The sequence below is a fragment of the Oncorhynchus kisutch genome, linkage group LG4 (genome assembly GCF_002021735.2).
Source record: "Oncorhynchus kisutch isolate 150728-3 linkage group LG4, Okis_V2, whole genome shotgun sequence".
NCBI lineage: Eukaryota > Metazoa > Chordata > Actinopteri > Salmoniformes > Salmonidae > Oncorhynchus > Oncorhynchus kisutch.
In genome coordinates, this window is record NC_034177.2 from 76,843,177 (window position 1) to 76,855,753 (window position 12,577).

Sequence of the window (12,577 nt, forward strand, 5' to 3'; positions counted from 1 at the left end):
TGCATCCAGAAAAAGAGTAGATAAAGCATGTCTGGTTGGAGGGGTGTATGCTGGGCAAAGAACATTCAGAAATCTCTTCCAATACACATTGCCTGTGAGCATCAGAGGTGAACCAGTTGCATACACAGCTCGAAAAAGACATTCATCAGCCTTTCTCTGACTATGTTCCTCCATTGAGTGATTCCAGGAGGACCATGAGCTGTTGCTATCGATAAGGTGTCTGATTCATAATTTTCACCTCAAATTGTTGTAGAGGGACTTTTGTCAGAGGTTGCTTGTTGTGAGCTCTAAGGGAACTTTATGCACTTGGCTAGATAATTCTGCATCTTTGTTGCATTCTTCACATATGATTGGCACAGTATTCGCAAATGTACACAGCTTTTCCTTCTACATTAGCTGCAGTGAAATGTCTCCACACATCAAATAGTGCCCGTGGCATTTTCCTGTTTAAAGACTAGAATTTATTTTGTAAAAAAAAAAAATCTATTCCATGTACAGATAAATAGTTAAGCAGTTAGATTAAACAATTCCTTTGTAAGATACATGTTTTAAAATGAAACATATATGGAAACAGATGAATGAACACTCCTCAGTAAGCTAAAACCCACATGGTTGCAAAAACGAACTAGCAGAAATTGTTAACAAGTTAGAAATGATTTAAACACACTTTGCTGTAGGCTACTATATACCAGTTAACAACAAATAATGTATGTCATATAAGATACTCACCCAACCAGCACTGTAATCAAAACTGACCAGAAAGCATGTAGTCCTTGGCTCAGACAGTGTAGTGTGGCGTCAATAGCATCTTATTAGTGTGCAAGATCTTGAGAATCAGCTGCACATGTGATGGAAGTATGCACTGTACATATAGAGGGTTGAAATTCCATTGAATTAGGGATAATTTAACCAAAATATGCCACAAGACCGAGAATTGCCTTATGTGTATCCCACAAAAAAGATTCACTGTTATAAGCAAATTTTGATGAATTTAAGCAAAATCCCCCAAATTCCCAAGCTTAACTTCCCATTGAAGATTTTGGGAAAAATTACGGATATTTAGCGGAAAGTTTCCGACCCTTTGCAACCCTATCTGTGACATCTTTGATCTATTGTAAAAACCACACAAATAGCGTCTGGCTATCTGGGGAACAAAAGAGCAGTATTATTTCAACTTGGTCTGGTCCACAGAATTATCACGGACTCGGCAGCCAGGTACCTATCTTACAATTGTTCATTTGTTAGAGATGTCCATCAGCATCATACCATAGCCAGAGATTCTAATATTCACTGTTAGAAATAGAAGAGTATCTGATAACACATTTTTATATACCGGCGCTGTTGAGTGGAACAAACTATGTCAAAAGCTGGCTAATGTGTGAACAGTGTAAATATTTTTAAAGCCCCCGCCACACAGTATATTTAAAACTCTCCCTAATGGAGAAGACAGCATGTATCTCATTGGATGGTGCACTGCTACCTTATACACTACCTCAAATCTTTGAGATCTACACTCCCCATGCCCATCGAAATGTCTTCACAATTCTCTGACTATTCAAGCACACAAACATTAGACATTCAATGTAAGTGTTTGAGGAAATATAACTAGTCTTAAGAAACATTCAAAATCAACACACATTCTTCAACTGAGCGATCAAACCAAGACATCATTCAGGGGAATCTATCAAGGTGTCCGATGTCAGTTTCTTTATGTACTCTATGCTTGTAAATCAATCATATTGACATCCTGAGCATCAAATCAATAAAGCTTGAGACTTGAGGCAACAAAATACGAAGGAGCGATTTCTAAATTACAGTATGAAGAAGCATCAAAATGTTTATTTGCAACTTTACACAATATGCCCATATGAAGAAAATAATGAGGTGAGCCGCTCTTCATTCATACACATTTCAACAGATCGGTGTAAGATACATTACATGTAGTGTTCACCTGAACGGAAAACATCAGATCTCTCACATTTATACATTTCTTATGTACATTTAAAAGCGTAAACCATTTATTAGGCTACGTTTACACTGATTTACAAGACAGAACAAAATGCGACAGAATATGGGATGCTTCGGATAAAAGTGTAAACACAATGAACTTCAAAGTGATACAGAGAAAACAGTCAAACTGTCCAAATGCCAAAAATAAGTAAAAGAAATATAAAAATGGAAACAAAAAAAGATTTCTTCATATGATACTGTGGGATGACGGAACCACAGGACCCACACCCTGACTGAGGTTATCTTCCAATACTTCCAATTCTTCCAATTCACTACTTCCAACACACTACTTCCTTTCTTCCTCTCTTCCTTGAAGTAATCCAAGAGAGTAGGAAAGGAAATTAATGTAGCATTTTGGAACAGGGCCTGAGAATGTTATAGGCTGAATCGAGTTGCATGATTGAAGCTGAGTAAGTGTGTAAAACAAATTAATGGACCTGGATTTGAGGTTAAATTTATTTTTTATTATTTTTATTTTTTAAATTATTTTTATTATTAACATACTGTACAAGAAAACATTAGAACTAAGTACCTTTTATGATCGTATTGTCTTCATCATTTCATTAGAAACACAATCATTCACAATAAAAGATGTCAAAATAAAACAATATGAGTAGTAAAAATTAAAATAGTATTTTATATTCTAAATCTATAATTAAATAAACCTTGAAATGTATAAAGGATATGTGTTGACGGATAATGAGAAATATGTTGAAACATCACAGCTATGAAACATGGAAAGGTCATGCATTTGAATGCCAGAATACATGTCATGCCATTGCGCTTTGACAATGACCTTAACATAATAAACACAGGCAGGTTTAGTTTCTGATATACAAGTTTTCTTTCTTTTTTTTGCTGTTCTTTGCATCCAACTACTTCATTGGCCCGTGACATACTCTACTGCTGGTAGGCTAAGTCAAGGCTCTTGGTGCATACTGTGAGGAACTCAGTGCAGAACCGTCTTTCAGCACAGGATATACTAACTCAGAGTGAGGCCATCATATAGTCAAGTCAAGTTATTCTAGACCCATAGGCTGCTCTGTTTATTTAGCATGGATTGAATTTGGGCAGATCGTACATTAAAAGAAAACACAACAGAAAACACGAGGGAGCTTTTTTCTCTCTAATGTCTTTGTATCAAAATGAGCACATATCTCACCAGCAAGAGACCCGTGGCATTGTTCTTTCAGACTCACGTCACATGACAGTCAAACCTCAAGTGGCGACCTGCTCCTCCTAAACTCTTAAGGAGATGTATCCACAGGGAGGAAGTGCAGACTACAAACTTCCTGGCTGAGAGCCAATGGGATGTGCAGAACACCCCCAGCTGGGCTGGGCAGAGACCCAACCAGGGAGCAGACAAGTCACTCTGGATAAACTCCATTACAGAGTGTGGAGGTGAGGAGGCACACGTAGTGGACACTCAACGTCACAATAAAGGGCTTCCGTTGTCATCGGGTTTACTTCAGCACGCCGTGCTGTTGAGAGACGGGTAAAAAGAGAGCAAGAACTTGTCAGAAAACAGAAGCGTTTGCGGTCCTTTCAGGTGTATTCAGGCTCCCCTTTTGGTCAGGCGTTTCAAACACAGGTCCCCTGATGCGTTACTGCGTGCGGTTTACGGTTCTTCAGGCCATGGTACTTGTCTCTGAAGTCTCCAGGTTTCTGCTGTGAGGTGTCGATCAGGGCACTGGCGATGGCAATGCCTACAAGGAGGAGGGAGAGAGAAGGAAAAATGAAGGTGAGCTTCAAAGTAAACAGCAGCGTGGCAGGTAAAACACAGTGACCAGTAATGAGCTCACTGCCTCCCGCCGGCTTAAACCCAACTCCCTAGCACCACTTCCCCAACTCTAGTCCAAGCCCTCACATATCAGAGTTCAGCAGGATGCAACGACAGCCTACAGGTCACTGAAGCATAGCTCTACACCCCTCTGGGCTGTTATTTCTCTCAATACAACAATCTGATTGGTCAGCTATTTTCTCCAAAAGGCAGACAAGTAGAGAACACAATGACAGCAGATGTTCCTGCGTTCTGTTGGCATGCTGTAATTCATATGGATTTTCAGCATGGCTTGCCCTCTGTACAGCAGTAGGCTTGACTAGTATACTCATTAGGACAGGGACTAAATCTTCTTGTATGCAGCCAAAAAAACCGAAACAGAAAAACAAGGAAAAGCTCACCAATATGGACACAACATGCTTAAGCATTTCACACACCAGTAATTCCTGGGCTATTGCAGAGGGAAAACCAATTGTGTGTGTGTGTGTGTGTGTGTGTCTGTCTGGTCCAGCCACAGTGCTCCCTTCATCGCAAAAATCGCTTCAGTGCCCTTTCCCACAGTCTTTCGCTGCCCGCTGCCACGGACAGAAGGCAGGCCTTCAGCATTGATTATAAAACAAGATGTACGACTTAAACAGGGATGGATGGAGGGATGAAGATGGGGGTGGAGGAGAGAAAAGAGCCTGGGCCCGACACGCTAGTCTACAGTCTGACGTGTCTGGTTGGTGGAACCATCCCAGACCAGATTACCCGTCAGCCCCTTCACTCCAAATCCCAACAAGATCCTTCCAACACAGTTACCTGACACTTTTCTATAGCAATCACTACATGTAACAGTACAGCTAATATGTCTGACCTTGAATACCACGGGATTGAAAGCCACCACTACTACTACACTACTATTTTTTAAACTCTACTTTTATTTTTTTTTATCAAAAACTAAAAACATTTCATGAAAAAGTTGTCTTTCTAGATGCCAGTTGAGGTAACTCAACCGAAGATGAACGCTAACTACAAAATAGCTTTTTGGTCATGACAGAGTACTATTTAAAGCCAATGGTTTCTGGATGACATGAGATATCCATCTCAAATTCAATTAATTGGACAACATAATCAAATCAGGATACAGATGAGTGGAGGTGAAGGGCGCTCCCTACTAATGAAACCTATAAATGGGATTGTTTTGTCAGGTGAGGTTCCTGGACCATTAATGTACAAAGTGCTTCCGAACAGGAAGGGACCCCAAATGCACAGAAAATTAAATCAAACAGGAGAGTGAGAATCCTTGTTGAAACCTTGTCCTAGGTTGATATCTTCACCTGACAATGTGGAAAATGTGGTTGACAATGTAGACCAGATGTGCTAGCTTCATCCCAAAGGCAGTTCCTATAGTAACGAAATTGAATGCATACTGTTTTTCACATGTTAAATAACTACTTATTAATAGTCCTTTAAAACCCCGTCACCAAACATTTCGGGACACATACTATCTTAGACTGGAAGTCAAGGAAAGGTTTGCATAGAGGATCCACTCTGGGTCAATCCGCTCTGGAGACAAGATGATGTTTCTGGTACCCTCCGAACAAAACTGGAGAGGACCCAGCCTGCACTGTCGGCCAGAGAGAGACAGAGAGCCCAGAGGCTGGATGTTCATAGACACAGAACACCATACACTAGCATTTCCTTACATTCCCAATAATGGTGACATCATTCCAAAAGAAAAAAGGATTAAGGAAAAATGTTTAACTCATATCTTTATTTTGTGTGCTTAATCTTTCCTCGACACACTCAGCAGCACGTTAGTTTAATGCGCTCAGGAAAAGCCCAGGCCACCGGACCACGAGGCTGTGATGGGGAACGGGGCACCATTGGTGGCAACACGGCAGAGAGAGAGATAGAGAGATGGAGCAGAACAGGAGAGATAACGGGGCCCTGATTGTGTTTTTTCTTCATTTTCCTCCACTGGCTTGGGGAACGCCAAGGGATTTATCAACCACCTGGGACTGGAAGACGTGTCTCTCCAGGCACCACAGCTAAATGCAAATCGCTAGTCGCTGGGGGTTGAGGGTGCCACCACAGACTCTTACCTCAGACCGCACTTGTTCAATAAATCTCCTTCACACCTCCATCCTGCGCTCTCTCTCTCCTGCTTCCTTTCCCTCTTACTCTCTCTGTCATGGTTGGTCCACATCTCCTCCTGAATAGGCAGATTATCGTTGATGAGAAGGGGATTGCTGTGTTTGTATTGAGACTATGTTTAAACCCCTGAGAACATGCTGGTATCTGGCAGGCATATGTCCATACATTTGTCTATCTGTCAGTCTCTGTCCCTTCAGCAAATTGGAGCATGTCTGTCGGATATTTTATCCATGTGCCAATCCAGCTCCAGCTGTAAATCTGTCTGAGAAGCCCAACTTTTAGAAGTACACACCATTCCTCAGACATTTTATTAAGTTGAAACCAACTTCCCTACATTCAGTGGAAGTTCCTCACTAAGCAGCTAGTCCCAGTAGGTTGGAATCAAAGTTAGCACATTCCTACAATAACTCCCCACTCAACTATTAGTCTGAATGAATTATTAGGTTTGGTTAGAGCCATCCCTACACTGACTTAGGCAGAATAAGAAGGGAGTGTGTGTGTGTGTATGTATGTGTGTGTGTGTGTGTGTGTGTGTTGGTGGAGAGACGGAGGTGCACCTAGTCTCCTCGGCAGAGCACTTTAAAGCAGTGTCACACAAGGGCTTAGAGAAGTGGACTTCGAGAGAGGCCTGTGGAGAGGAGGGTGTTTGTGGGTATGTTTGTGTACATGTAGGCAGATTGTCTATACCAGATAACAACCTATACAACAAAAACATATACTACTTGTAGCAGAAACTACAGTTGAAAGGTGACATTTCGTCCCTGGTGTTATGTATGGATATCGTCGGTATATGTGCCTTTTCCTATGAAGATGAACCCGGTATCCACCTGTGCCATCCTGGGAGCCTCAGCTCTGCTGTTAGCAGCATTACAGAACAATGTGTTAGAGCACTGGACCAGATAGGGCTGCTCTACCCAGCACAAAAACTCCAGCACCCCAACATCCACACACTTCCCAAAATCAGAAAAAGCGTCAAGATTCTAAGAGGCGGTTTACTATGGAGTTTTAAACCACCACATAAGGAGAGAGAGGAGACTCAGTTTGAAACTGGCGCTTTTAAATATTAAAACAAGGACTGCATGCAGGGGATGCCTTTCACTACACAAACAATTGTATACATTCCTCTTCCCCGCTTCTAGGAAGGGGGTCAGATAATGGTGACGCTACTAGGGGAAGGAACGACGAGAGAGCAGACGAAAAAACAAAGAGAGGTAAAAATAACTTGTGCTCATGAAACATTCCTCTTGAAGTGAGTCCACAGAGAGCGCTGGGAACGGGCTGAGCGCGCCTAAAGTGACTTCACTTCCACACACACTCAGATCAATGGTGGAACAGCTCTGATCCTAGAAGGGCCTCTCCAGAGAGAGAGAGGAGAGAGAGAGAGAGAGAGGAGAGAGAGAGAGAGAGAGAGAGAGAGAGAGAGAGAGAGAGAGAGAGAGAGAGAGAGAGAGAGAGAGAGAGAGAAGAGACACAGAGAGAGAGATAAAGACAGAGAGAGACAGAGAGAGAGAGAGAGGAGAGAGAGATAAAGACAGAGAGAGACAGAGAGAGAGAGGTGAGAGAGAGATGTGAACGATCTGAGAGACAAGGCAAGAAGGGCATTCTATGCCATCAAAAGGAACATAAATTTCAACATACCAATTAGGATTTGGCTAAAAATACTTGAATCAGTAATAAAGCCCATTGCCCTTTATGGTTGTGAGGTCTGGGGTCCGCCCACCAACCAAGACTTCACAAAATGGGACAAACACCAAATTGATACTCTGCACGCAGAATTCTGCAAAAATATCCTCCGTGTACAACGTAGAACACCAAATAATGCATGCAGAGCAGAATTAGGCCGATACCCACTAATTATCAAAATCCAGAAAAGAGCCATCAAATTCTATAACCACCTAAAAGGAAGCGATTCCCAAACCTTCCATAACAAAGCCATCACCTACAGAGAGATGAACCTGGAGAAGAGTCCCCTAAGCAAGCTGGTCCTGGGGCTCTGTTCACAAACACAAACACACCCTACAGAGCCCCAGGACAGCAGCACAATTAGACCCAACCAAATCATGAGAAAACAAAAAGATAATTACTTGACACATTGGAAAGAATGAACAAAAAAACAGAGCAAACTAGAATGCTATTTGGCCCTAAACAGGGAGTACACAGCGGCAGAATACCTGACCACTGTGACTGACCCAAAATTAAGGAAAGCTTTGACTATGTACAGACTCAGTGAGCATAGCCTTGCTATTGAGAAAGGCCGACGGCGGCAGACATGGCTCTCAAGAGAAGACAGGCTCTGTGCTCACTGCCCACAAAATGAGGTGGAAACTGAGCTGCACGTCCTAACCTCCTGCCCAATGTATGACCATAGAGAGACATATTTCCCTCAGATTACACAGATCCACAAAGAATTCGAAAATAATTCCAATTTTGATAAACTCCCATATCTACTGGGTGAAATTCCACAGTGTGCCATCACAGCAGCAAGATTTGTGACCTGTTGCCACGAGAAAAGGGCAACCAGTGAAGAACACACACCATTGTAAATACAACCCATATTTATGCTTATTTATTTTATCTTGTGTCCTTTAACCATTTGTACATTGTTAAAACACTGTATATATATATAATATGACATTTCTAATGTCTTTACTGTTTTGAAACTTCTGTATGTGTAATGTTTACTGTTAATTTTGGTTGTTTTTCACTTTATATATTCACTTTGTATGTTGTCTACCTCACTTGCTTTGGCAATGTTAACACATGTTTCCCATGCCAATAAAGCCCTTGAATTGAATTGAATTGAATTGAATTGACAGAGAGAGAGAGAGAGAGAAACAGAGAGAGACAGAGACAGAGAGAGAGAGACAGAGAGAGGCAGAGACAGAGAGAGAGAGAGACAGAGAGAGGCAGAGAGAGAGAGAGAGAGACAGAGAGAGAAAGACAGAGGCAGAGAGAGAGAGAGAGAGAGAGGCAGAGAGAGAGAAAGAGAAAGAGAGAGACAGAGAGAGAGAGACAGAGGCAGAGAGAGAGAGAGAGAGAGAGACAGAGAGAGAGAGAGAGAGAAAGAAAGAGAGCGAGAGAAAATAAAGCAAGGGAAGGAGGGTGAAATAGTCTGTTTCATTCAGAGAGGACTTTATCTACCCATTCTCTTCCTTTCCCTCTAGTGTGTAGTGTGCATTTGCACTCCTAGCGATCTCTCTGATCTTCTCTGACCCTTTTCTCACAAACCTCCCAGAACTTCCAGCGACACACACATGAAAGCGTAGTACTCAGGGAAAAACTAATCTACACAAAACTGTATTGTCCAGCATCATCATACATACTATACATGTTTCTAAGTGATAACACAGTGTGACAATTCTGACTATTTTCTACATCCCAGAATAATCCTCTCCACATTAACCAGACTGGGGCTATGTCGTTAGTCTTTGAAGTTAGGATGTTACTGGGTTAACATCTGACTATATATGCACTTTTAAATGCGTCTAGTATTTTAGAATATTCAGAGGAGAGTGATGGTTCCTGGGCACATGACAAGGTAGTTAATGTATCACACACTGACACATTCAAACACAAACTGAAAAACACACCTATGCACAAACACCCACCCACATGCACTCACATACTAACTGGTGTAGGCATCTATCCCTGACCAGTCTGCCCACATCAGATGGGATGTGATAAATAGATGGGATGTGCTAAACAGATGGGATGTGCTAAATAGATGGGATGTGCTAAATAGACGGGATGTGCTAAATAGACGGGATGTGCTAAATAGACGGGATGTGCTAAATAGACGGGATGTGCTAAATAGATGGGATGTGCTAAATAGACGGGATGTGCTAAACAGATGGGACCAGCTAAATAGATGGGATCTGCTAAATAGATGGGATGTGCAAAATAGACGGGATGTGCTAAATAGATGGGATGTGCTAAACAGATGGGACCAGCTAAATAGATGGGATGTGCTAAATAGACGGGATGTGCTAAATAGACGGGATGTGCTAAATAGACGGGATGTGCTAAACAGATGGGATGTGCTAAATAGATGGGATGTGCTAAATAGATGGGATGTGCTAAATAGACGGGATGTGCTAAATAGACGGGATGTGCTAAATAGATGGGATGTGCTAAACAGATGGATTGTGCTAAATAGACCGGATGTGCTAAATAGACGGGATGTGCTAAATAGATGGGATGTGCTAAACAGATGGGATGTGCTAAATAGATGGGATGTGCTAAATAGACGGGATGTGCTAAATAGATGGGATGTGCTAAACAGATGGGACCAGCTAAATAGATGGGTGGGCTAAATAGATGGGATGTGCTAAATAGATGGGATGTGCTAAATAGACGGGATGTGCTAAATAGATGGGATGTGCTAAATAGATGGGATGTGCTAAATAGACGGGATGTGCTAAATAGATGGGATGTGCTAAACAGATGGGATGTGCTAAATAGACCAGATGTGCTAAATAGATGGGATGTGCTAAACAGATGGGATGTGCTAAATAGACGGGATGTGCTAAATAGATGGGATGTGCTAAACAGATGGGACCAGCTAAATAGATGGGTGGGCTAAATAGATGGGATGTGCTAAATAGATGGGATGTGCTAAACAGATGGGACCAGCTAAATAGATGGGATGTGCTAAACAGATGGGATGTGCTAAATAGACAGGATGTGCTAAATAGATGGGATGTGCTAAATAGATGGGATGTGCTAAACAGATGGGATGTGCTAAAGACGGGATGTGCTAAATAGATGGGATGTGCTAAATAGACGGGATGTGCTAAATAGACGGGATGTGCTAAATAGACGGGACGTGCTAAATAGATGGGATGTGCTAAACAGATGGGACCAGCTAAATAGATGGGATGTACTAAACAGATGGGATGTGCTAAACAGATGCGGCCAGCTAAATAGATGGGATGTGCTAAATAGATGGGATGTGCTAAACAGATGGGATGTGCTAAATAGACAGGATGTGCTAAATAGATGGGATGTGCAAAATTGATGGGATGTGCTAAATAGATGGGATGTGCTAAACAGATGGGATGTGCTAAACAGATGGGACCAGCTAAATAGCCATTTCCAGTGTCCCATAAAGCCCCTGAGGCATTCCAATCCCTTCCCTCTTCCTGGTTTCACAGCACTGCTTCAGGACTTACTGCAGAGTGACACTTCCATTACTATAGTTCCATGTATGATATGCATATCAAATTCCTAATCACCCCAATATTACCACATAAAACTGTCTGACCACTGCACTACAAAAAGAGGGCTAGCAATGTTAACCAATCACCGCACTTTGACTGCATGAAATGATTCAATCAAGCTCAACGTCAACTAACTTTTCACTCGTCCCACATTTCTTAAAAAATTTGATGAAAATCGCAAATTGACATGCAAAATGTCAGAATTACCACAGCAAAATCAAAATCAAGCATTTTTGGCCGCAACTATCACAAAAAACTGTGTGAAACCCTCAAGGGACTGACTGTACAGTATGCATTTACCCAGCAGCAGTAGCCAGTACCGTAGCCTGCACTTACTGGCTGAACTTATAAGCTGCTACTATTTTCCCAGTACTGGTGGCTTTTAAGGCTCCTCTAAATGTAATATAAGCAGCTTTTCCCAGCATGAGAACCCGCTGCCTTGCAAAGTGCTTAACTTCTACCGTCTTTTACAGGCTTCCTGCTGCAGTCACTTTAACACCTGCTCGTATTTCAGCTAGTTTATTATACCTGCATGATGAGCTGACAGCACTCTCTCAGAAAGACTTGGGCTTCAGGGGAAACAGGAGAGAAAAAGAGAGGAATAAAATAAGCGAGAAAGAGAGAAACTGAAAAACAAAGAAAGCGAGAGGCAGAGAGAGAGAGGTGAATGAGAGATAGTGAGATATAGTGAGTGAGTGAGAGATATACTGAGTGATATAGTGAGTGAGTGATAGAGAGTGATAAGAGTGAGTGAGAGTGAGTGAGTGAGTGAGTGAGTGAGTGAGTGAGTGAGTGAGTGAGTGAGTGAGTGAGTGAGTGAGTGAGTGAGTGAGAGAGAGTGAGTGATAGAGTGAGTGAGTAAGTGAGTGATAGAGTGAGAGTGAGTGATAGAGTGAGTGAGTGATTGAGTGATAGAGTGAGTGATAGAGTGAGTGAGTAAGTGAGTGATAGAGTGAGTGATAGAGAGTGATAAGAGTGAGTGAGAGAGAGTGAGAGTGAGTGATAGAGTGAGTGAGTAAGTGAGTGATAGAGTGAGAGTGAGTGATAGAGTGAGTGATAGAGTGAGTGAGTAAGTGAGTGATAGAGTGAGTGATAGAGTGAGTGATTGAGTGAGTGATAGAGTGAGTGATAGAGTGTGTGTTAGAGTGAGTGATAGAGTGAGTGATAGTGAGTGATAGAGTGAGTGAGTGATTGAGTGAGTGAGTGATAGAGTGAGTGATAGAGTGAGTGTTAGAGTGAGTGATAGACTGAGTGAGTAAGTGTGTGATAGAGTGAGTGATAGAGTGAATGAGTGATTGAGTGAGAGTGAGTGATAGAGTGAGTGAGTAAGTGTGTGATAGAGTGAGTGAGTGATTGAGTGAGAGTGAGTGATAGAGTGAGTGATAGAGTGAGTGAGAGTGAGTGAGTAAGTGTGTGATAGAGTGAGTGA

At 42.0% G+C, this 12,577-nt stretch overlaps 1 protein-coding gene across 2 annotated transcripts in view; it reads right to left on the reverse strand.

Annotated features, from left to right (window-relative positions):
- Positions 1 to 1,807: 1,807 nt before the first annotated feature.
- The window catches only part of LOC109890014 (attractin-like protein 1), a 313,206-nt gene continuing 302,436 nt past the window's right edge, over positions 1,808 to 12,577 (reverse strand). For both annotated transcript variants that reach the window (XM_031823665.1, XM_020481961.2), the window contains one exon: positions 1,808 to 3,716. In XM_031823665.1, the coding sequence (XP_031679525.1) occupies positions 3,592 to 3,716 (125 nt within the window). In that variant the 3' untranslated portion in view covers positions 1,808 to 3,591. The remainder of the gene's footprint in view (positions 3,717 to 12,577) is intronic.